This window comes from Neofelis nebulosa, chromosome 1 (assembly GCF_028018385.1).
Source record: "Neofelis nebulosa isolate mNeoNeb1 chromosome 1, mNeoNeb1.pri, whole genome shotgun sequence".
Taxonomy (NCBI): domain Eukaryota; kingdom Metazoa; phylum Chordata; class Mammalia; order Carnivora; family Felidae; genus Neofelis; species Neofelis nebulosa.
Window position 1 is genome coordinate 113,444,169 of NC_080782.1, and position 25,204 is coordinate 113,469,372.

A 25,204-nucleotide genomic window follows, 5' to 3' on the forward strand; every position below is an offset into this window, starting at 1 on the left:
TGTGTGTAATGAAATTATAAAAAAATTTAACACTTAATCTAAATTTCCCTATAGTTGGTTTAAGAATTTTACTGGGATCACAGCAAACAACTATTGTTTTTTTCCTTTTGGTGCAACTGAAGAGCATTTTGTTATGAGAAAGTATTAGAAACTTCAGCTGCAAATCACTTTCATTTAATTTCTTATTTTTTGCTATAAATGTTTTCTGTTTTTTGGTTTTTTGTTTGTTTGTTTGTTTGTTTTTGCACCCATAAGATAAGCACTTGGAGACAAGTAATTTAGAGAATATGTTCTTTTGTGCTTGCTTTTTTTTTTTTTTGAGAATACTTTATTTCCTATTGTAGAAAGTCACCACTGAATATTATGAAGCTCCCTCCTTTCCCCATTGTTGCTTAGTCATGGCCTATATGCAAAGCAAGCTTGAAATGCTGAAGTGGATTTTTTTTCCTACACAGGTTTTTTTTTCCCTTACTATACAATTCTGTTTTTATTCCTTAAACATTTTCCAAGGTTTTTGATGGGTCAATTTTTCAATGAAGAATACTTTTTAAAATACCTATTTTGTGATGGTAACTATGTTAAATAGGGGACACAAACAAATAAGATAGTATTTCTCTGCAAATAATTTATAATCTATTAAGCACTTAAGACAAGTAGATACTTCAGAATGATAAAAAGTTGACTATAAATAGTGCCATAGCAGCAATATACATAACAATATTAAACTTTTTTTGGGGGGAGGAAGAATAGAACCATTAATTGCAGACTATGGCAGTCTGAAATAATTTTATATCTTCTTTTGAGATATTAACAAAGAAAATGCTTGCTTCTCTATAGTTCTTTGGATTATCCATTCAAAATATAAATTGTACTATTGTACAGTAATAGATTACTATGACTCTACTTATATGAGGAACTTAGAATAGTCAAATTCTGGCAACAGTAGTTGCCAGAGGCTGAGGAGAGAAAAGAATAGGAAGTTATTATTTAAAGGGCATAGAGTTTCAGTTTTGCAAGATGAACGGTTTTGGAGATGGATGGTAGTGATGGTTGCGACAACACTAAGAATGTATTTATTACCACTAACTTTACACTTAAAAAATGGTTAGGGTTGTAAATTTTGCTATGTATATTTCACTACAATAAAAATTTAGAAAAAAATTGATAAGATTTACTGTCTTCAGTACTAGAGAAAAAAAGATTAATGAATTCACAGTTTAAATTTTTTTTAACGTTTTTTATTTATTTTTGAGACAGAGAGAGACAGAGCATGAATGGGGGAGGGGCAGAGAGAGAGGGAGACATAGAATCAGAAGCAGGCTCCAGGCTCTGAGCCATCAGCCCAAAGCCTGACTCGGGGCTCGAACTCACAGACCACGAGATCGTGACCTGAGATGAAGTCGGACGCTTAACTGACTGAGCCACCCAGGCGCCGCTGAATTCACAGTTTAATACAGAAGAAAAAAACCTAATCAAATAACAAGAGCCTACTAGGTTCCTTATGTGATCTGTAGAAAATATTAGGATAGTGTGGATGCAGAGATAAGGGTGTGAGTAGTACTGTCCCTTGGGCTTGGAAAATGGGGTGGATAGGAAAGGGGGGAGCAGTATCTTCAAAAGCTTCATAGAAGAGTTGACATTTGAGCTAGTCTTAAAAGGTGAATGAGTTGGAAAGATAACAAAGAAGGTATTCCAAGCAGAGGAATTGAGAAAAGTTTTCTGATTGAATAAAGAGCCAAAGGAGGAGAGTGGCAGGAGATGATTTTAGTGAAATAGATAAATGGAGGCTACACTGTTTAGCATGTTCGGATTTCATTTTGAATGAGTGGCCTTAATCAGAAAGGGGCTTCAGGATCATTCATGAAGCTTTCAAAAATATATATAGCCAAAGAAATATATATTTATCACTGAAGATGTGGCTTACTATGTCCAGAGTGAACCCTGGGCTTCTTCATGTTGTCAAAGCTTCACAGTAATTCAGATGGGCTCTAGGGAGCACTATGATAGGTAATAAAACAGTACTACAGATTTTATTTTTAAGACATGTTAAAGTTCACTAGGTCTGATGGCCATATGATATAGAATGTGGGGTGAGTAGGACCTAATGGTAAAAAGACAAGATAGAAGGTTCCTAAAGTAGATGAGAGCTAATGACAGTCTAGATGAAGACAGTAGCAAAAGGGACATAAGATAAGAATAGATTTGAGAGGCATGCAGAAAGTCAAAATATTGGACTTGGTGGTCAATGAGCTGTGACATGTAAAAGAAATCAAAAACAGTGCTCAGACTTCTATATCAGATAACCGGGGGATCTGAATTTACTATCCATTAACTGGGATAGTAAATAATGGCATAAATAAAATGTCCGGCAGATTGTCAGAAGAGTGGGTACTCAATAAATATTTGTTGAATGAATAAGAAAATTCTAATAATAATGATCATACAATTGTGGATGAATACAAATGAGTAAGTAAGGATTGGTTTATGGATGGACATGGGTTTTGACAGACCTACATGGTATAGAGGCAGTAGGCTGTGAAAAAGGTATGCAAAGCAGGTGTGACATCAAAGGAAAAACTGACAAAGGTTGGAAAGTTTAGGCTGTGTTGTAGAAACAGTGAATAGATCATTTGGACTCTAGGATAGTGAGAAGAAACTATAAAGACATAGCGGATCCATAAATGTGGTGTGTCTGAAAGTCAGGCTGAAGAAACTTTAATTAATTAAGTAGGTGATGGTAAGTCAAGAATTTTGGGCAGGGGTCTTCCAGTGATCTTTAGGATCCTATTCCTTTGGAAGACTCTGATAGCAGCAGTGGGATAGGATAGCTTGGGACAGGAAGAAATCTAAAGGGAGAAAGATCAGTTAGAAAGGCTACTATGAGGGTAGAGGGAAAAAAAATTAGAAGAAGCAATGATGGTCACAGAAGGAATGGAAAGGCAGAAGCAGAATCAAAAGATATTCAGGAAAAATTAATATTCAAGATCAAGTTCTAGATTAGGATGGTTGGAAGTTAGAACTGGATTCAGGGTGGACCGTGGGTGACAGAGTGTTGTGGTCTTAATGAGAAGAAATAATGATGTCAGGCAGGTGAGCAATTTCAGGCAGAAATCATTGATTCTGAGGCACCAGCAGGATATCCAGGTGAAGAAATATTTTGGGCACCTGGAAATGCAACACAGCAGCTTAAAAGATAGATTGGAGCCAGAAATGTAAACTTGGGAGCCATCTGGTGTAAGTGATAAATGATGTGTGTGAGTGGATAAGATAGGCAAGGAAACTAAAAATGAGCCCAACTGAACAAACCATGGGGGTACACTTACCCTTGGCTGAGTGAGGGAAATCTTGGAAGTAGAAAGGGAAGCAGTCCTAGAGTGAGACAAGAAGAATCTGGAAAATACTCCTCCCCTCCCCCACCCCAAAAAAGGAAACAGAGCTTCAAAAACGAAGAGTGAGTTAAGAGTCAAATAAGGAGTTTGAGGAAGAGGAAGACTGATGTAGCGCAGGTAGTCTGTTGACAGGTGAGGAAGCCTTGGTGGGGGAAAAGCTGGGTTGACTGGAGTAAGTGGGGGAAGGTGTGGAATAGGGCGTATGGACACTGAACTTCTCTACATCATTTCTGATACTAGAATCAGGAGTATAGAGAGCTTGGGCTCCCGGCCTTATTGCCATTTGGTTTTAATGAACTCAATTCTTGAGGGTGCAAACAGCATTTGGGATCCTGAAGTTTGAAACGTGATTCAGGAACACTTCCTGCCTGGGACTACTGGGTCTCAAGATTTCCTGGAGGAAATAATCAAAGTTAAAATGACCATTTTGTACAGCAGTATGTGTGCTGGAGCTGTGTGTGACAATTAACTAGATATCGCCACACTCATAATTGAACCAGCCTTTCTGTCACTGATTTGAAATGGTACTTTCATCATAAACTAAATCCCCATATGGATTTGTGCCATGTTTGGACTCTCTGTTTCCTTCCATTCTGTACCAAACCTACTGGTATTTAATTGGGATTGCCTTTAATTTAAGAATTAATTTGAGAAGAACTGGCATTTTTACAATATTCAGTCTACTAAAAAGAAGAGTACTTAGGCCTTCTTTTATGTGCCTCAGTGGAGGATCATTACTTTTTCATATAATCCCAAACTTTCCCTTTTCAGTTTATAGCTATATATTTCCTTTTTGCGATGCTATTGTAAACGTATCATTTCTTGCATTGTGTGTGTGTTTATGTGTGTAAATAGAAAAGATGTCGCTGTTTTCTCGTATGAAAATTAAAATGTAAAAGAAATAATCTAAAGTAAGTTGAAGATTTTAATAGCATCCAACCTTCATTGAGCTAATACACATGTAAAAAAAATCACTTTTGGGTGCCTGGGTGGCTCAGTCAGTTGGGCGTCCAACTTTGACTCAGGTCATGATCTCACAGTCTGTGGGTTCGAGCCCTGTGATGGGCTCTGTGCTGACAGCTCAGAGCCTGGAGCCTGCTTCAGATTCTGTGTCTCCCTCTCTCTGTCCCTTCCCCACTCATGCTCTGTCTCTCTCTGTCTCAAAAATAAATAAAAACATTTAAAAAATTTTTAAAAATCACTTTGGATAATACTATCATTTAAAACAGAAAAAAATACAGTTTATTTCACTTTTAAAGAAAATATTTCTGAGATAGAGAGAGTGCACACTCAAGCAGGGGAGAAGGGCAGAGGCAGGAGTGGGGGGAGATAGAGGGACAGAGAGAGAGAGACAGAGAGACAGAGAGAGACAGAGAGAGAGACCCAAGCAGTCTCCACACTAGCACAGAGCCCAACGTGGGGGACAATCCCATGACCCTGGGATCACAAACTGAGCTGAAATCAAGAGTCGGATGCTCAACCCAGGTGCTCCAGTTTATTTCACTTTTGTACAGCTAATGCTTCCTTGCAGAAGACAAGCCATATTTTGAGTTAAAATATGGTATCTGTTCAGTCCTGGTACCAGCAGCGGGAGCTCCATTTTCCTCCCAATACCACACAAAGCTCTAGTGAGACTCTGGCTCTTTCCACAAGAAAGCAACTCTACTCAGACCTGCTGCTTGAATCCATGACCGTGACCATCAGCTCTTCCATGTCTCCTCCCAAGGTGCTGGTAGAAGAAGCTGAAGGAAGCTGCACCCAAGGGCACACGCTCTCCACTGCAAACCATACTCACCACGGACAGAGGGGTTTTCATAGAGATGGTGTAGCCATGGGTCAGAACATGCTTTGGTTTTACCTCTGCATTTATCTCAGTCCTTCAAAACTTTTCAACGAAGAAAAACTGAAAACTATTTAACAAACCTAGACAAGGGGTCAGCAAGCTTTTGCTGTCAACAGCCGGATAGAAAAGGTTTCAGGCTTTGTGGGTCACATGGTTTCTGTTACAACAACTTAATTAACTCTGCTGTTGCAGTGTGAAAGCCATCACAGGCAATAAGAAAATGAGCATGGCTATGTTTAATAAAACTATTTACAAAACAAGCATTGCGCCAGATTTGACCTATGGTTCTCAGTTTCCTAATCCCTATATTAGACCAGTAAACTTCCAAACTATTCATTATTTATATTAAAAAAAAAAAATCAAAAGTCTCCATGGAACTAGGCATGACAGGATGCAAATCACTGGAAGGTACAAAATGTAGAAAAATCACCAAAATGACTTCTTCTCAATCCCTAAACAACAGCTCTTAGCATAGCTAGTACATGTCTGCTTTATGAAGCATGAGGGAGATCACAGTATACAGTAAGTACACATATTACATTGCAGTGTGGTCAGTGCTTTGAGGAAGAAGAGAAAGTTGAATGAAAACACCATTATGATTAGTGATGGGAGTATTTGCTCCTACTTACCAATCCTGTACCGCATTGAAGGATTCTTCATTTGTGATGTCATACATCAAAATAAAGCCCATGGCTCCACGATAATAGGCTGTGGTGATAGTTCTGTATCTTTCCTGGCCTGCTGTGTCCTAAAAAATAACAATAATGATCTCTCAAAAAATAAGGCAATAAATGTTTTAGGAAGTGATTAATTATTCCAAAAACAGTCATAATAGAGAGTCTAAATTGTGCTTGCAATGTATAACTATATATCTTTTTAGTCTTGTTTTCCCTAATGATTTCCAGATAGCAGCTCTACAATATTATGAAAAATTATTTTTTTGGTAGAGATCTAGCTCAAAATACCCCTTCTACATATGTTCACTCTATTAAACAGAAGATCACTATAGAAAATAAAAGAAAAAGAAAGATTATACATATCAGAACCCTGTAGCTTTTTGTATAGTTTAAAACCAGAAGAGTTCATTAGCTCCATCATTATGTATTTATAATCTAAGCAGAGGCCACTGTGGGGGAAAATAATTTTATGAAAATTCCCTGCTTTTAAAAGCATACAGTTTAATCTCAGCTTATTCAACTGTAAAATGAGAATAAAAATATATGCTTCCTGTGGATGTTTGAGTCAAGAGATTTGGGGTTTCTGTCTTCCTGTTACACGACTAGGGGAATGTGGACAAGCCACTTAACCTCTCTAAAGTCTAGCATGTTTGTTAGGATCATGTAAAACAGTATATGTGAAGTGCTTCACACAAAACCTGGGATACGAATAGTGGTCAACAGATGCCAAGTACTGGCTGTTGTTCTTGATGGCTGGGGAGTCAAGGCTAGCCCAAGAAGGGAGGTAGCAGCTTACGAATACAGGGGTTCAGGGCCTGCAGAAGAGATGGCATGCTATGGTGAAACCTGGGAATCAGGCAGATACATCAGTGAAGTCACCTGTATATGTCATGTATAGTTTAGTGTAGCTCAAGAAATTATTCCTCAATTCAACTGTTTCTTGCCCCTTTGTCTTCACAGGATCTAGGCTATTGCTTATGACACCATGCTCCCTGGTTTTCTCCTTCACTGACTTCCCAGGAGATCGGGCTCTGATTTCTCTTTCCTAGTACTCTAGGTGCTGAGCACTTTGGACAGAAATGTTATCTTCCTTCTGACTTCAGTCTGGATCGTCTTTCTCTTCTTCTCCCAGGAATGTCTCCATTGCACATGGAGTATAACCCAGGTCGCCCTAATAGCCCTTGTAGGGAAAGCTGATGTGTTGGATGACACAAGAATAGGATCCTTTGCCATCAAAATGAAACAAACATCTGAGTGTCACTACTGGGATGGGCTCAAGTTGGAAATGCTATTCTTCACCCACAGGTATTCTCCTGTTTAGATGCTTACACCCCACCATAGACTAACCCTAAGAAACATGACCCTGCTTACAATTTTCTCCTAGTCTGTGTGGTATATTTTATTTGGCCCCTGCCATTTCAGAGAAGGGTGATCAAAAAAGGCTAATGAAATCAGCAAGTGATTCCAGGAGAACATGGGGATATGAAGAAGTTGAGAATTAGCCAAGCATGTGACTTTTCATGAAACCAAGAACAAGGACAAGGGAGATGTTTATGAGATGGTATTAGGGAAATACGGTTCCAAAGATAGGATGAAAACAAATTATGGTATCTAAGATAGCAAAAATAGAGCGAAATCTGTGGAAAAGATCTTTCAGAACGTATCACCATTGGCTGAAAACAAAAAGCTAAGTACAGACTTTACTGCATGAAAATTTGACAATTCCTTGAATATAAAAAAAAGGTATAAATCAAATTAAAATGATACATAATCAAATAAAGTGGGAAATATATTTTCATAGTACCAGAAGACCAAAAGTTACTATCTTTAATATGCTAAGTAGTATTAGAAATCATTAAGAAAAATGTTAAATAATCTAATTTAAAAATTATTTATATATAGGCACATAAATAGCTAATTAATCTTTAAAAAGAGTTGAATCCCAAGCATAATAATGCCACATAGGTGCATGCCTCCATAATAGAAGTTCCCTGGAACTTACGTGAATGTTTTATTTTACTTTGCTTAATATTACATAAATATGAAAATGTAGACATACAAGATAAACATTAATATCATCACCTGCATATAATTGAGATAAATATACAAATTTATCAGGCAGAAAGAAGCCAATCTTAAGCTTATGTGGATGTTCTTATATATATGTTGGATTTAATTCAGTTAACATCATATCCAATTGTGAAATAAAGAATAAAGTTAGAGAACCAAATTCCCAAAGACTATGTTTACAAAGCATGGTATAATCAGAGATTGTGTAATAAAGTTTGGCTGTTTGGGGAACTAAACTCCTCATAATTATTTTAAAACATCTACTTTCATCCTGGGTTCCTATTTTCTAGAATACGCTACCTATAAAATTACTTTTTTTTTCTTATTGTGAAGTAACTTTAAATGGTTTTCTAGTCCTTGGTACTGTAATGTTATTGTATGATGACAGATAGTAGTTCCAATTGTAGTGAGCACAGCATCACACATAAGACTTGTTCAGTCAAGCGTTAGGGTTAGGGTTAGGGTTAGGGTGTTGTATACCTGAAACTAACATTGTGTGTCAACTATACTCAAAAAATTTTTTCTTAAGTTACAAAATGTGTAAAAATTAAAATGATAAAAATCCTGAAAATAAAAAAAGCTTTCTAGCATTGAGTAGTCTTCTCATAGGTTGGGGACCCCATTCCTGCTGCCCTCTCTATATAACAGACAGCTTTCCCCTGATTTTTCACTAGGAGAAAACAGCCAATACACCCAAGGCACTGCTAAAAGGTGACCTAGACTCTGTCAAGCATGTCTTCAACACAGACACTGAATAACGGTGTGCTGGAAAACTATGACATCCCCTTCTTCTTGACCTCTTCCAGTGATGGCTTCTCTTTTCTTAAGATGTTAATTTTATTTTGACAGTAAAGAAACCAGTTCTAGCATTATAAAACATTCATTTCAGTCTCTGTGCTGTTAATCTTTGAGAGAGCAGAAATCAAGGCCCTATTGTATTATGATTGATATGTTACAGGGAACCACACGGTTGGATAGCCATTACTAAAATTTAAAAGTAGAGAGAGGGGTAGCCAGCTTAAAAAAAAAAAAACAAAACAGTTTATAAGAAAACCAGCTTATAAGAAAAAAAAATAGAACCTTTCAGAAAGCACTCAAGTCACAGCAAGGGTCAGGGCCTTCTACTCCATTCTGATTTGAACCCAGAAACACAATCTAATTAGAGGTAGTTGTCACCTAAATGCTCTTAGGAAGAATAAGAACTTCACCAAATAGGGGAAGTGTATTAGGAAATCTTCCCAAATACAAAGATAACAACAAAAAGAGTAAAACTAAGCTAAAAAACCAGACACCAAGTTGGTTCTTCATTGGTTTTGAGCACTGAAAACAGCTTCAGAATTACAAACTCATTAGCATGTTCTTTCCCATGGTATCAGGAAGAAAAATAAGTCAGAAAAACACTTCATTACATTTGACATTTACTAATGATGATAGAAGGTTATATTTGAAAGAAAGAAACATTTTATAATGTCAAGTGCCACTAATGTAATTAAATGTGAGCAGTCTCAGAAGGTAACTGGCTACAATGGTACCTCTTCTCAATTTGTTCAGAAAAATGGCTCCCAACCTTGGTTTTGCATTGTTCCTCTGCTCAGTTAATTCTGATAACTGGGGATACCTGCTGATTTTCTATAAATGTAGAGTTCCTATAATTGAAAAAACACAACTGGAAATCTCTTACAGAGAAAGTGAAGGATAAAAATATGACTAAAACTGAAAACTTTCTTCCATGAAGGTTAGCTGTCATTTTCTTCTCTTTTAAGAAAAATAAAATGATTTTAGTTGGCTTAAATATTGTGATTTCTCATCCACATTTTTAAGAGGAATTTTTGGCTTTAATGATAGATTTGATTAGCAAATACTTGAGTGCATGTCAAGAAAAGAACTGTAAAATATAAAACATTAGCAGCTTGATAAGTAGTAGCTAGGAACATTTTCAGTTTGAATTTTGGCATTTTGATGTCTGTCTTTGCCTTAAATTTTTTCCTGGTGAAATAATCTATTTTTTTTTTATAACTGTATGTATTGCATTCTCAAACCCTTTGGACTTACGCAGAGATAACATGCAGCTTTAAGATAAAGGAAATAGCTTTCCATTGTAATTTGATTTTTGTTTTGGCAGTTACTCCTCTCTGAACTGGATTAAAAGGAAAATAAAGTAAACATTAGTAAAGGAATATAACTCAGATAACATCACCACAACTAAAACACATTTTTTGAATGACTAGACAGGGAAAAACATATTAAAGGATAGATAATCCGAATACATGATAAAGTAGGCAATTTTACATGTGAAGAAACGCAATTGAACACATTGATGTTAGTTGATCAACAAAAGTAATTTAATTAAACTAGAGGATATAATATGTGATATTATACGCGTGATATAATGCGTGACTTGTGACAACTAAAGAGGTTTTGTAAGCAGAAATGAAAGAGGAGGATCCTGCAACCTAAGACATAGACACACTTCACTAAATTTCCAAACAGACACAAGGATATGAAAAGGAATAGTCAGCAAGCCTCCAAGCAAGTAGTAATCTCTTGTAGGAATTATTCTGAAGCATCAAATGAAGATTAAACGATGCTTAATACAGTTTAGTAACAGTGTAGATTGATTGACCCATTGATTCTTTTGTTCATTCATTCAAAAAACATTTCATGAACACATATTACCAGTTAGGGACTGTGATTGGTTTATGTTAAATTTATTCTACCTATTGGAGACATACTTTTATAGATTTCAAAATTCTACACATTAAAAGCATTTCACTAATCAGAATATCATATTCCCTACGTGTCTACGAAAAATTAGGTAAAATCATGAAAATACCATTTCTAAAGAACTAGACAGACTAGAGATTCAAAAATGTAAATGAGACCACCTCAGTGGTGAGGTTCTCTCAATTCATAGCCACTGTATGGGGTGTAGTGGGTTCCCTCCAAAAGATATGTTGAAGCCCTAACCCCCAGAACTTTTGAATCTGACTTGGAAATAGGGTCTTTGTAGGTGTAATCTAGTTAATATGAGTTCATTCCAGGATAGGGTGGGCCTTAATCCTACGACTAGTATCCTTTGAAGAAGAGGAAACAGAGACACAGAGCACACAGAGAAGGTCATACGAAGGCAGAGGCAGAGACTGTAGTGATACATCAAGGAGCCAAGAAAGCCAAGGGTTGCTGGCAACCACCAGAAATAAGGAGAGAGGGATGAAATGAATTCTCTGCTAGAGCCTGAGAGAGAACGTAGCCCCGTCATCACCTTAACGGGACTTCTAGTCTCCAGAACTGTGGGACAGTACATTTCTATTTTTTTAAGCCACCCAACTTTCAGTACAGCATTGCTGCTGGAGTCACTGACTCCAGTCTGGAATCCTCATGATCAGGGCAGAAGCAATATAAATTTCACAGCTACCCACATACCCATTTACTACTTTACAAAAGACAAAATACAGAAAATTAAAGGTAGCCTTATTGAGGAGCCTAACACAGTCTTGCTGCCTGAATTCATGAAGGATGCTATGCTAGAATGCATTACTATATTCCACTTATGTAAAACTAATTCTGGGGGTGCCTGAGTGACTCAGTGGGTTGAGAGCCCGACTCTTGATTTCAGCTCAGCTCAAGATCTGAAAGTCGTGGGATCGAGCCCCGTGTGGGGCTCCGCGCTGAGCATGAAGCCTACTTAAGGTTTTCTCTCTCTTTCCCTCTGCCCCTCTCCCCACTTGCTCTTTCTCTCTCTTTCTTTCTCTCAAATAAAATTTAAAAAAATTCTGTTCACAAAAAGGTGAATTGATATACCTCTGGGATTTTAAAAAGTAGACTTTTATATATTTGCACACACATACATATATGAGGAAAGAACAATGTTGCTTGAAATGACAAAAATTATATATTGCTTCATGTTGGTATTTTACCCCTAAATGAATGACATGCTATTATAGAAAAATGCAAAGTCATGAGGTATTCTGAGACATGACCCTCCAAAACAAAAGCAACAACAAAATGGTGATAATCACATATCATTTTTTTTGTTTGATGGTACTTTCCCTTAAGGGTTAGGTTATTTTTTCATTTTCATGAACAGACAGGCATTAAGCAGCATTGCATATAGTCTCATAAATATAGTAAGCAAAACAAGAAGCTTAAATATTTTGTTTTCTTACTGCATATTTATTTTTGGAATGAAGTAAAAACTTTTTTCTTAACAGCAGTTAATCTTCTATCAAAAAAAAAAATTTACAAACCACTCTTCTCTACTGACCTGGTACAAACAGTCCCTTTCAATTCATTTACACACACTTACACAATCATCTGTAAATCAAGCCCACATTTTAGAAGACAGAACTAACAAACTGGCCTCTAAATAGTTTTTCAATCAATTTAGATGTCCTTCCTACCAACTGTCCTTTATCCATCCTTCTTACACTAGTTTACTGATCAGATTTTCTTGTCATGATGTTTAGCTTTGAAATACCCAAACCTTCATTTTATAATGGCATCCACTTCTAAGTAAAACCTAATAAAATAAGCCTGAGGCAGAGGATAAAACTTGACCTATTATTTCTTGGCAGTGTTACCATAGCAATTCATCTTCCCTGGAAGAGAGGAACAGTCACATATAGCTCTTTTATTGGCAGCCTTTGACTCCATTGTCAGGAAGACCCTAACATATCAACCAATAGTATGTTTCTGCTCATGTAAGTTAAGACACTTTCACTAAACACTAACCGCTCTTGTGAACTCTTTAAGACCTAATAAAACTCACAAAGCTGTGTAAAAGGCATCTTCACTCATTTTATTTAAGAGCTTGCTTTCTAAGAATGATTAACACAAAGAGAAAGATGCCATTTTTGCTTTCTTTTTAATTAATCTCTTTGACATACTTCTTCCCAGTGGGATTTTGATTATGCTCAATTTTGTCAAAACCTGGGGCATAATACTCAAATGCAGGCATGCTCAAAGCTTTTAGTCAAGATGGTGATTGTTTTTCTTCACAAAACACGATCCAAAATCCTTACAATGATCAAATGTTCTGTTTTAAAAGATAACAGGCTTTTCAGTGGGAATCTTATTGTTGTCCTAAAATTGGCAACAAGACTCAAACTAGACTCCTTGCAAAGGGATGGAACTGTCACTCACAAAGCCACATGCCAGTTGGAGTGGGTTGGATGGGTGTCTGTGTAGGCAATGGGAGTACTGATCTGCACTTGTGTGGGGTTCCTAAGACCTGGAGAGAAATGGCAGGGTAGACAGGGAGGCAGGAGGGAGGTCTGACTTCCCACTGGTTAACAGGTCTAGGCTACGTGAGTTTCTCATGGATAAATAAACACCAAAGCAGGTAGCTGCGTTTGAGACATCTTGCCATTAACCCACTTTGTGAGAAGACTGTCTCCTGGATGACGTGCATGAGTCTAGTGGTATACTAACAGGGAAAGGAGGCAGCTGAAGGAATGTTAGAAGGGAAAGGACCCTGAGCAAACTTCCATGTCATGGCACTTAACAGCAGGAGATCCCTGAAGGGCTCCCTGAACATCCTACATTAGAGAACCAGCATTTGGCTATATGTTACACAAAAGGTGTGGACAACAGGACAGGCTTAGCTGGCGAAGCTAAGAAAGAATTTTAATTCATCTCCCATTAGATAAAGCTGTCTGCCATCTCCTTGTCTCCCAGCTCTCCTTCCACTTTTGACATGGGAAGAGTAACTACAAAAATGAGGTACAGAAAGGGTAAAAGAGTGGGCCAAACCCCTTTTCTTATTACACCACCAGTCCCTAGGAATATAGTCAGGATTATGATAAGGAAAGAATCTGAGTATTAAATTGGATGTGACAAGCACATTTTAAACTAAGCTCTGGGCTCAGCAATACTGAGTATTTTTTGTTTTTGTTTTTTAATAAGCCTTATATCTTTTAGAGAATTTTTAGGTTCATAGTAAAATTGAGTGGAAAATTGAGAGTTCCCATATACTCTCTGCATAGCCTCATGCATAACCTCCCTCATCGTCAATATCTCCCACCAGAGTAGTACATTTGTTGCAACTAATGAACATACCTTGACATATCATTATCACTCAAAGTCCATAGTTTATGTTAGGGTTCATTCTTGGTGTTATATATTCTGGGTTTGGGTTTGGACAAAATTATAGTGACATGTATCCACTGTCACATTATAGTACCATACAGAGTAGGTTCACTGCCCTAAAAATGTCTGTGCTCTGCCTGAGCTTTTCCTTTTAAATAGGAAAAAAAAAATGACTGTAAATGGTATCTGTTCAAGTTGTGGTTTGAGGATGGACATAGGACATTGAGCACAGTGTGACTGAAACAGGATTTCGATAGACATAATACTAATGTGTGATATTTAACATCAACGGATTTAGACTTTTCACCAGAGTAACCACCAGTGAAATAGAACAATGACAACATGAAGAATGGAGACATTAGCAGGACTTCATATGTTTCAGGGTATATTCACATTTATCATTTTATTTAATTATTCTGAGGTAGTAGACCATTTTATAGATGGTAAAACTGAGAAACAGAGAGGTTAGCCACCAGTTCTGAGTCATAAAAGTATTAAATAACAGGAATCATACTAAGGCCAACCTTTTCTCACACACAGTCTACCCCCCTTCCTTCCCCCAAATTTTAGGTTGACTATTGGACAATTCGGATTTTTTTTTCAGTCTGGCTCTATGTTTGATGTAGTCATTTGGCTATTTAACACTTGTTTCATGTATGTGCTTTTTGATCTTTGTCAGCTTCACTTTTTCAAACTCCATTCATTCTTTCACCAGTGGTAACCGACTGGTCCCAACACTCTGCTAAAATGGTTCATGCTAAAGTAATCAGTGACATCCTGACTGCCATATCCAGTGGTTTAATTTCTGTTTCTCATCCCAGTTGTCCTTTATCAAACATGTGGTACCAATGACAAGTCCTGATTTCTTTAAACCTGTTCTTCCAGAACATGGTTCTCTAATTTAGGGTGTAAAAAGTCAAGATAGTATTAAGCGCGGAACAGTGCATAACATTGTTATGTAGAGTGGGAAAAGGTAGCTGTTAAATTATTCTAAGTATTTGAGTTTGGGTAAATAAAGATATTAAATTTTTATTTTAAATATAAACTGTGGAATTTTAATAATCACCTTATATATAACAGATAAAACTTTCAAACTAATAAAGGAAAGAATGAAATTGGAGAAAATAAAAGCACTCAACCAATCCAAGAAAAAGCAGGAAATAAATAAATAGAATCAGGATGCTCAAGGCAAAGTCATAAAATAAGATGGCAAACATATAACCATATATAGTGGTAACAGGGTAGATATTAAAGGGCCAATTTCAACAGTAAAAAGTTTCTGATGCACTAGATCAAAAATCCTATAAGAGGGAAAAATGTATTTAAAAACATTCTGTGAATTCAGAGCTGAAACAGACCTAGAACATTAGATTCTCATTTACAAATCAGGAAATGAAAGCCCAGAGAGGCCAGTGAGATAATCAAGTTCATGCAGTTTATAAGTGCCGAATAATCAGGCGCGTGGGTGGCTCAGTCAGTTAAGTGTCTGACTTTGGCTCAGGTCATGATCTCACAGTTTGTGACTTCGAGCCCAGCTACGGCTCTGTGCTGACATCTTGGTGCCTGAAACCTACTTGGGATTCTGTGTCTCCCTCCCTCTGTGTCCCTGCCCCACTCGCATACTTGTCTTTCTCTCTCTCTCTCTCTCTCCCTCCCTCTCCCCTCTCTCTTTCTCTCTCAAAACTAAAGAAACATTAAAAAAAAATTTTAAGTGCCAAATAATCAACAATAACCAAGATTTCCTGACTTGAAATACAATTCTCTGTTAAAATATAGTTTTCTGTTTTTAACAAAAATGTACCTAATCTTTATAGACTAAGTTCTGTATGCACCTTCATTCTTTCTTGAAAATACAAGGTCTACGTCCCAGACTACTGATATTTTCTCCTAGAGGGTAGAGAAAACTGTGATGAATAATAAGGGTCAAAATATGACAATTAGGGGTGCCTGGGTGGCTCAGTTAGTTTGAGGGTCTGACTTCGGCTCAGGTCATGATCTCACACAGTCTGTGAGTTCGAGCCCCAAATCGGGCTCTGTGCTGACAGCTCGGAGCCTGGAGCCTGGTTCAGATTCTGTGTCTCCCTCTCTCTCTGCCCCTCCCCCTCTCACATTCTGTCTCTCTCTGTCTCAAAAATATTAAAATAAATAAATAAAAATAAAATAAAATAAAATATGACAAAAAAATACCACAGGTGATCTTTGCCTTGACCTAGCCTTATGAATAAACAATTTCTTGTCTACTTATATTTCTTTAAAAGTATGGAAGTGAAGTAATGAAGGATGAGAGAGAACACTGGATAACTTGATTTTCATCGTGGAAAATTTGTGAGTTTTGATGTTGTAATCAAAAGATGAAAAACACCAGTGACACACAAGAAAATTAATTGCCTTTAGTTTTTTGTACAAGTTTGACTTGAGATATCTGTGTTACAATGATGGGAATGTGGTTCTTAGACACAAGAATGTGGTCAAGGTCTCCTAGGAGAGTGGGGCTATTTATAGTTTCCCTTTGAAGCGATGAAGATAGGGTGATACCCTGGCACAGGAAGATGAGAGAGGATGAAGATCAGAGGCCCGTGCAATGCCTTTCAGAGCTAAGAAGCAAAGGCGAGGGCAAACCGAAGAAGAAAACTCAAAGACTTCCAATTTTCTTTTGAAAAATTAAAGAGGAAGGTTACAAATCCTGTCTGCATTGTTGAGCAGCCGCAGAGGGTGGGGGCACCTGTCCTTTCTGTCTTGTGTTTTCAAGCCCAAGGGAACTTCAAAAAGAAATAAAAATATCCTATCAAATGGCCATTCTTTTATTCTTCTGGACTATTTTAACCAAGAATAAAATGAATTCTTAACTTAGCCCAAGCAATTTAGTGCCTAGCCAAAATGAACATTCGGGCTCAAAATTTATATAAGGAAAAAATCAGGTTGTTTTAACTAATCAATATTTTGTCTGGGTTGGGGCGCCTGTGTTGCTCAGTCAGTTAAGCGTCCGACTTCAACTCAGGTCACGATCTCGCGGTCCGTGAGTTCAAGCCCTGCATCGGGCGCTGGGCTGATGGCTCAGAGCCTGGAGCCTGCTTCCGATTCTGTGTCTCCCTCTCTCTCTGCCCCTTCCCCGTTCATGCTCTGTCTCTCTCTGTCTCAAAAATAAATAAACGTTAAAAAAAATTAAAAAAAAATATTTTGTCTGGGTTAACTTCTTGGTAAAAACTAACCAAACAACATAAATCTATATTCCTAACATTGGGCTGGGTAGTGAAAAAAATACAGAATAAACATCCATGAGAGGCAATATCTAAATCAAATAATTTGCATTTCCAGTAAACTGACAAAATGAAAGTTGTAAAAGCAATCTGAGAAGCTGGCTGTATTTGAAGAGTTTACTGTGTGATGGGTGAAATGTGTTTCAGGGGAATCCAAGAAGGGAGAGCTTGAAGGGAACTGGAAAAAGCTCCAAGAAAAGGTAAGGCAGGTTCCCCAGTGACAGGTAGGTTTTGAGGGGCTGAGAGGAGGTGGTCAGCAGACAGAACCACAGTCAGGATGATAGAGAAACTTGGAGATAAAGCAAGGAGTGAAGAGACTGGCACTGATGCTCTCCTTTGTAAATTTCTCTTTCACTAGTCCCCGGTAGGGACTAAAACAATATTTATCCGTAAGTACTATAAAAGAGCTTGTTCTGCATCTGAAAATTCACCTGGTGATGTAAATGGAAAGAAGAATGCCCTGTTTCCCTTTTAAACTGTAGTGTCTGGTAGGGAAAAAAAATGGAGAACAGATTCTTATTTCTTCTGTAGCAGGATGCACAGTCTGAAATGGAAGAGAAAAAATGTCATCTATGACCCAGTACCAGCTGGGTCAGGTAGTTAAACCCCTCTGAATTTTCACTTTCTTTTTTTTTTAAATTTTTTAAAATTTTTATTTATTTTTGAGAGAGAGACAAAGTGTGAGCAGGGGAGGAGGAGAGAGAGAGAGGGAGACACAGAATCTGAAGCAGGCTCCAGGCCCTGAGCTGTCAGCACAGAGTCCGACTCTAACTCCTGAACCGTGAGATCATGACCTGAGCCGAAGTCAGACGCTCAACCAACTGAGCCACCCAGGTTCCCCTGAATTTTCACTTTCTAGCTAAAAGAAAGATAATATGATCTACCCCTTAAGGTTGTGGTAAGGATTAAGTAAATTCATATATCTAAAGGCTTCTTGCACACACTAGGTGCTCAATAAATGGAACCTCTTTTATATTTTTCTCCCAGAAGCAGCAACATGTGGAGGACAGAGAAAGGGCTTTGGTGTTAGAACAGCTGGGGTTCCTGCTCTGATATATATACTGTGTGGCTTTAGAAATATCACCGGACTTCTCTGAGCATCAGCTGAATGATTTCCAAATTGAAATCTTTACCTGATACTGAGTTGAACTGAAAGCTGCAAATAAGAAAAGTACTATGCGAGCTATAAAATGCTATAGCTAGCATCATTATTGCTTGTGTTAATGATGGTAAAGAACTGAAGCAAGCATGTCAAATTCTAAGAGAAAGTGTCTGTTAAGATGCAAATGGACTGCTCAGTAGAATATTATTCCTCACTTATCCCACCCTCCACCCTCGGGAAGGAGCGGAAATAAAGATACGAATCCTTCTGAATCACCCAGAATCCATATGCCCTCTTTTTCTCTCTCCATGCCCCGTTACATAAAAATGGAACAGATTTCAAAGAAGAAACACACAATGAAATCTCTATCAGGACTATTACTTGATTAGGCTCACAAATTTCTTTAAAGTCCTCTACACTTTCTTATTTTTGTGAGTGTCTTGACCATCATTGAGACAAAAGGCCTAATGAATCACAACAGTGTTTCAAGGTTAAAGTAGTGAGTTCCACATCTCAAACTACGGTGCACTGAGGTAGATAAGAATCATTTCACAATGAGTATGATGTGCAATGAATGAAGTCTCTAAAACACACAGGGAGACAAAGGGAAATGAAAATGTAGAAACCAGATGCTACAGAAACAGAAGTCCCGTAGCATCTCATTACGTGCTCCACACAGGGAAACAGCAAGCTCGCAGCAGGCAGCTGGCCGTGTAACAGACATGGGCCGTGAGAGGATAAAATCATTGTCTGTCTTCTGGGGAGCACTGGAAAGCCAGAGAAAAGAGATATCAGGGAAAGGATGTTTCCTGTGGAAAGGCTTCTGGACCAGAAACAACACCGCTATTACTAATGGCATACATTTCTCTTTTATAAGTGGGTCTAATATATTTGATTCTTTATGAATAGGCTGCAACATAAATGATTTTTAAAATATAATGTGATGATATTCCTTCCATCCACGTGGAATGTCTAAACATCAGAGCAATCCTGAGTTGCTGACTATGGTTTCACAAGTTGTTGAGTTAGTGGAAAACATTAATCCTATTGACTGGCATTTGGGAAACAGGGAAAGTCACACCCAGGCCTCATACAGCATGGGGCAATTTCACCCATGACCCCATGTGACATAACATTTCCATAAGAGGTTACATAGGATTCAATTTTATAAGGCACAAAGTCTTCCAGGGCCTCCTATAATAGAGGATAATTGCAAGTAAGGCTTCAAGATCCCATAACTAAGTAGGTGACAAACCTGGGCTTCTTTGCCTACATTTTTTGGCTATGTTGAAACCATCAAAAGATGGCTTCAATTGGTATTTAAGCAATTGTCTCTTTTCTGTTCTATTCTGATCAGATACCAATGCAGAGCTGAATCTGACGTTCGGCTCTATAATTGGAGGAACTGAAATCAGAGATGAGGTCAGAGGCCAGCCACAAAGATGATAGAGTTAATGAGAGATGTGCTCATGGAGAAAAAAAAAAAAAAAAAGCAAGGAGGCTTTATTAAGTCTCAGGAGTCTGAATAGTGACTTCCTCCAAAGATGAAGATATACAAGTCTTTCTGATACAGCATGGGAAACAGATTTTTTAAAAATAAATCTTTATTCAAGACAGGAGTGGACTTACTGGTGGGTGGGAGGAAATAGGGCTGGACACTGGCTGCAAGGGCTGGGGAAGCTAGGAAGGCAGACCCAGTGCTGAGGACTGACTGTGAACAGTGGACTCTCCTCTGGAGAGGGAAAGGGAAAGAGGCCAGTGTGGGGAGGGAAGACAGGCCCATGGGCACTAAGGGCCCCTTTACCATTGTTACTATGCAGACTGATTTTGAAAGGGATAAAATCTAACCATAGCACTGTATATAAACAAAATCTCAGGGAGGCCAAACTCATATTAAAACTTGATACGATCTAAATACAGAATAACATCCACAGAATTTATTCAACCTGAATTCCATTTAAGAGTTGAATCTTCTACTCAGTGAGAAAAAGCAAATTTCCAGAACTTATTATAAAGAAACCAGCCACTTTATGTCTCCAGATGAAATGAAAGAGAACCTGTATTGAATTGCAGCTCCATCACTTACTAGAAGAGAAGTATGTTAAACACTCATACCTTTTAAATGTAAGAAGAGAGGTTAGCTAAGACAAAGAAAACCATTGTTGATGGGGAATAAAACCTATGGATAAAGCAACATTTAGTTTTTATCTTTCATAGTAAAAAAAGTTACCCAAATCACTGCATTACAAATAGATTAAATAGACCTAAGTCATTTGCCAAACAATCTGGCAGCCCATAAAAGCATTTTTCCCACATTTAAATTTCACTGACAACATGGCTGCTGGCATGAGAAGCCTGAAAGGGCATTAGCATTCTGACTATAATTCCGTTTTTTACTTTCAACGCAAAAAGTTCTTTTGGAGCTTGTATGCCAGACAAATGTATTTTTCTTACCATGCCAACAGACCCTACTGCTAGAATAGCTTGATAGCAGAGTCAGAGAGCAGATGCACTGGCATCTACCAATTCTTTCCTACAGGAAAGACAGAAAGTTGTCCAGCTGGGTACCACCCAGGCTGGAGTATGCCAGGCTTGATGCTCATGCTGTGCTAATAAGGTCAGGGTCTGATCCCTGTGAGTTCTTTGTTCTGCCTGACTACATGCTCAAGCTGGCCACTCATTTCACAAATGTGAGGGAAAGGTGGATGGGCAAGGCAGTAAGGCTGGATTTGCACACATCCCTCATCCTTTACAGAAAGACGAATGAATGACTCTTTACATCTAAAGACCACTTTAAGCTGCTGAAGAACATGACCACTTGGGTCAGGGTTTCTTCCCTTATTTTGCTATTGCCAACAGCAACAAATTCTGATGTAGCTCAGACTGGTTTGTATGGACAAATAACTGGAGCTAACCTTACATTCAGGGAAGTTTTAGGAAACCTCTTCTTTTGGACAGGCTTACTCATAAATTATAGTTGCTGTGTTAACATAGTGCCACACTCTGAGAGGCTCTCCTTTAGTATATTTGGTGGTGAACTCTGGGAACTGGCACTGTCTCCAAGCATGCCTGCCTTGGTCATTCTGATGCTGGTAGTGTGACTAACACTGGCTATCCGTGAAGAGTAGGGACACTGGGGTTAGGTGACTGGTGTTCACCCTCTGACTCCATCACTTACTATGTGATCTTAGAAAAATCAGTTAACCTCTCTACACCTCAGTTTCCCCAACTGTGAAATGGGGATTATGATTGACTACCTCCAAGGTTGTTATGAAGAATAAATGAATGAACACAGGTAATTGTTTAGCACAGGCCCTCAGCAATACATGCTAAATATTACTACTCCCAGAGGCTCTTTCATCTTTTTTTTTTAAGTTTCTTTCTGAAATGCAATGTTTGATATAATAATATGTTTCACATATAATTCACATATTTTCTCTCTCAAAAATAAATAAACATTAATAAATTAGCATTAATAAATAAACATTATGGTTTAGGTTTTCAGAGTTGCTACAGAAATTCATATGTATACAAATTCACATACACATATTACATAGATTGTATTTTATAGGTATTATAGACCTAATTCTTGTATGCCATTTTTTTTTCAAACCACTGCTAATCACTCTTATTTAAATAAAATGATAAGTGGCCAAGAGGTAAAGATGTCTTACAAGTTGTCATTCCACAGTAAAATAGGATCTTTTCTTTTTTTTTTTTTTTTTTTCAAATGGAAATGAGATTACTGCTATGGTCTTCCACTTTGCTTGAAATTTACAGGCAAAAATCTCTCAGCTTTAATATTTCTTTCTGCCAGGACAGCAACTTCAATATGAAGTGTCCAAGGCAATTAAAAAACAGAGATAAGCAAATAAAAACTGGAAATTGCCATGGAAAGAAAAGCAAATAAATAATGACTAGGATGTTCCTTGGGACTTTACCCAAGTTGGGTTTTGCAAAGGGATAAAGCCCTTTGCCTCAATGGTTAAAAATGATTGGAACTGTATAGATTGTGATCAAAATGGAGAACCAACTAATACAGAAATCAGTCACTTGATGTATTGGTGATTACTTCATTTCTGGACATGTTTGAACATAGGTTTTGTGAGCCATGTCAAGGATGATTCAGAAAAGAGTTAACACATTCTGTAAGGGATTAAACTATACAACAAGATTTTAAGAAGAAAGTTGTAGATGGTGCCTAAGCTCTAAAAACAGAGCATTGGAAGGTTAATGTTTTTGATAACTACCAAGAAGCAGAGGAGTTACTAAACATCTTTAAAAAGATAAGGACCTCAGATTTTATACATGTTTTATTTTTTTAGCCTTAGGTGGAAACTCCAGAGCAGAGATGTTTTAAAACCAACAGTCTATAAATAGGTGTATCCTCATTATATTACAAATCTGCATTTTCTTCTAATAAGTCTTTTAGATTACTGATTTTCATTCTTCCTATTGTACAAGTTTAAATGATTCCATAGGGAGATTAGCCATTTATTTGTAAATAAATATACAAATTTGGGATGGATGCCCAAGGCAAAAGTTGGAAAATATGCTTTTCCAGAAGGTGTTCAAACCTTCTGCCTCTAAGACTACTGTCCCACAATGTATAGTGGGAACTGACTGATTTTTCTTCTTAATTAGTAAGATAGTAAAGATTACCATCCAAGGTGGCCACATAGACTACTCCTTAAGCAAAAAACTGTTTCTATACTTGATGTCTCCTTTACACTTGTATTCCTAGGTCATTTGGCAGTTATTGGACTAAATTATTTTAATTTTAATTTTTAAAAAATTGTCCCACATATCCCCCAAAACATCAGAGAAACATTATGAGTCATAAAGTCATAATTTTATATGGGAGGCACCAAAGATGTAATGCTTGGAATCTCCCATGTTGAAACGAACTGCCAGGCTGCCATGAGAAACGTGAAAGCAAGAGGAAGGGGATGGGCCAACAAAAAAGCAGCCTAAGCCTCCCATCATAGGAAGACGGACACTTTAGAAACAAGTGCATCAAATTGTGCGTGTACAACTGTGCATGTAAAATTTAATTTGCTCCATTTCCAGAAACAAGTTAAATTAATTTATAAACCAAACAGCCCCTCTCCAAAGAGAGAGGAAGAGAGGGAGGAATGCAGAGAGGGAGGCAAGAAGGAAAAGAGGACAAAGTACTTGTGAGCAAGTCATTTTATTCAAGGAGTCCTTCCAGCAGTAAGTTTGGGCATCATCTAGTTCTTCTCCATGCACCCAGTTCCAAGAAATTTCTACTCCCTTTAGAAGAAGACTTAGCTCGGAGTGCCCGGGTGGCTCAGGTGGTTAAGTGTCTGACTTCAGCTCAGGTCATGATCTCACGGTTTGTGAGTTTGAGCCCCGCATCTGGCTCAGTCAAGGCTGACAGCTCAGAGCTTAGAACCTGCTTTGAATCCTGTGTCTCCCTCTCCTGCTCTCTGCCCCTCCCCTGCTCATACTCTGTCTATCTCTCTCAAAAATAAATAAACATTAAAAAAAAATTTTTAAAGAAGACTTCTCTTTAGCATCATTAATATTCACTGAAAACCAAATTTATTTGATCTCAGGGGCTCCTGGGTGGCTCAGTCGGTTAAGCGTCCGACTTCGGCTCAGGTCACGATCTCGCGGTATGTGAGTTCAAGCCCCGCGTCGGGCTCTGTGCTGACTGCTCAGAGCCTGGAGCCTGTTTCAGATTCTATGTCTCCCTCTCTCTCTGACCCTCCCCCGTTCATGCTCTGTCTCTCTCTGTCTCAAAAATAAATAAATGTTAAAAAAAAATTAAAAAAAAAAGAAAACCAAATTTATTTTATCTTAGATTTTATCTTAAATTCAAGTACCTCTTACCTCCTTTCCTAATGAATAAAATACCCAAATAACACAATGCCAAACTCATCATCCAAATTGTTTAAGAGTTCATAAAAGAAAGCCAATTCTTTGTAAACTTCCAGGGATTCCAGCGAACAGTGATATTGCAAAACACCTAACCATAAGACAGAAGAATCTAGTTCACACTTGGACCAGATACTTGTCTCCAACTGCTGTAAATGAAATTCACTTGTGAGCAGCTGTTTTCCTCCTGTGGGTAAAGACCACTTACCTAGTTACAAAATAAGAATACAAAAATTACCCTATGTGACATATTATTCCATTAATCAGTTTATCTAAAAATACTTTGAGAGCAGAGATTCCCTGAAAATCATTCTACCTAACATACAACCTAATGCCATAAATAAACAGATGGTTAGAAAAATGTTATTGAAGAGTGAGGGGAATAGTAAAGGATCACAGTGATTATCAAAAATAGTAAGTTATGATTGCCTTTGTTTTGATGAAATTGGCTCACAATATAACGTTTCTCCAGCACTCACTCTGAAAAAAGCAAAACTGATATCATCAGCTACATGCTTGAAGTTCTCTCTGATTTGATAATATGGGTTTCTTATGGTATTAATTAATGGAGAGTACATTACTGCCCAACAAATCAGCCTTTCCAGTGTTTGGCAATGGTATCACCAGTCCTAATTCAAACTGGAGCTAAATTTCCAGCCAAAGAATGACTGAAGGTTACAGCAATTAAAAAGAAGAGCAAACTCTTTAGACTTCTGGGAATATGGCAACTGAAATCATTCAGATAAGGTAAAAGTCACTTTACCTATTTATCACATCCCTTTTTGATAACTACAGTTTTGGAATGTAATAGAACTTCAGCACCAGACACATTCAGCATGGTTCATTGGCACAATAGGTTTTCATTTTGTTTTTATTTT

The 25,204-nt window shown here is 37.6% G+C and overlaps 1 protein-coding gene across 2 annotated transcripts in view; it reads right to left on the reverse strand.

Moving 5' to 3' along the window:
* Nucleotides 1–25,204, reverse strand: part of RAB3C (RAB3C, member RAS oncogene family) — a 294,417-nt gene that overhangs the window by 159,430 nt on the left and 109,783 nt on the right. For both annotated transcript variants that reach the window (XM_058731921.1, XM_058731911.1), the window contains exon 3: nt 5,862–5,980. In XM_058731921.1, coding sequence (XP_058587904.1) covers nt 5,862–5,980 — 119 coding nt within the window. The remainder of the gene's footprint in view (nt 1–5,861; nt 5,981–25,204) is intronic.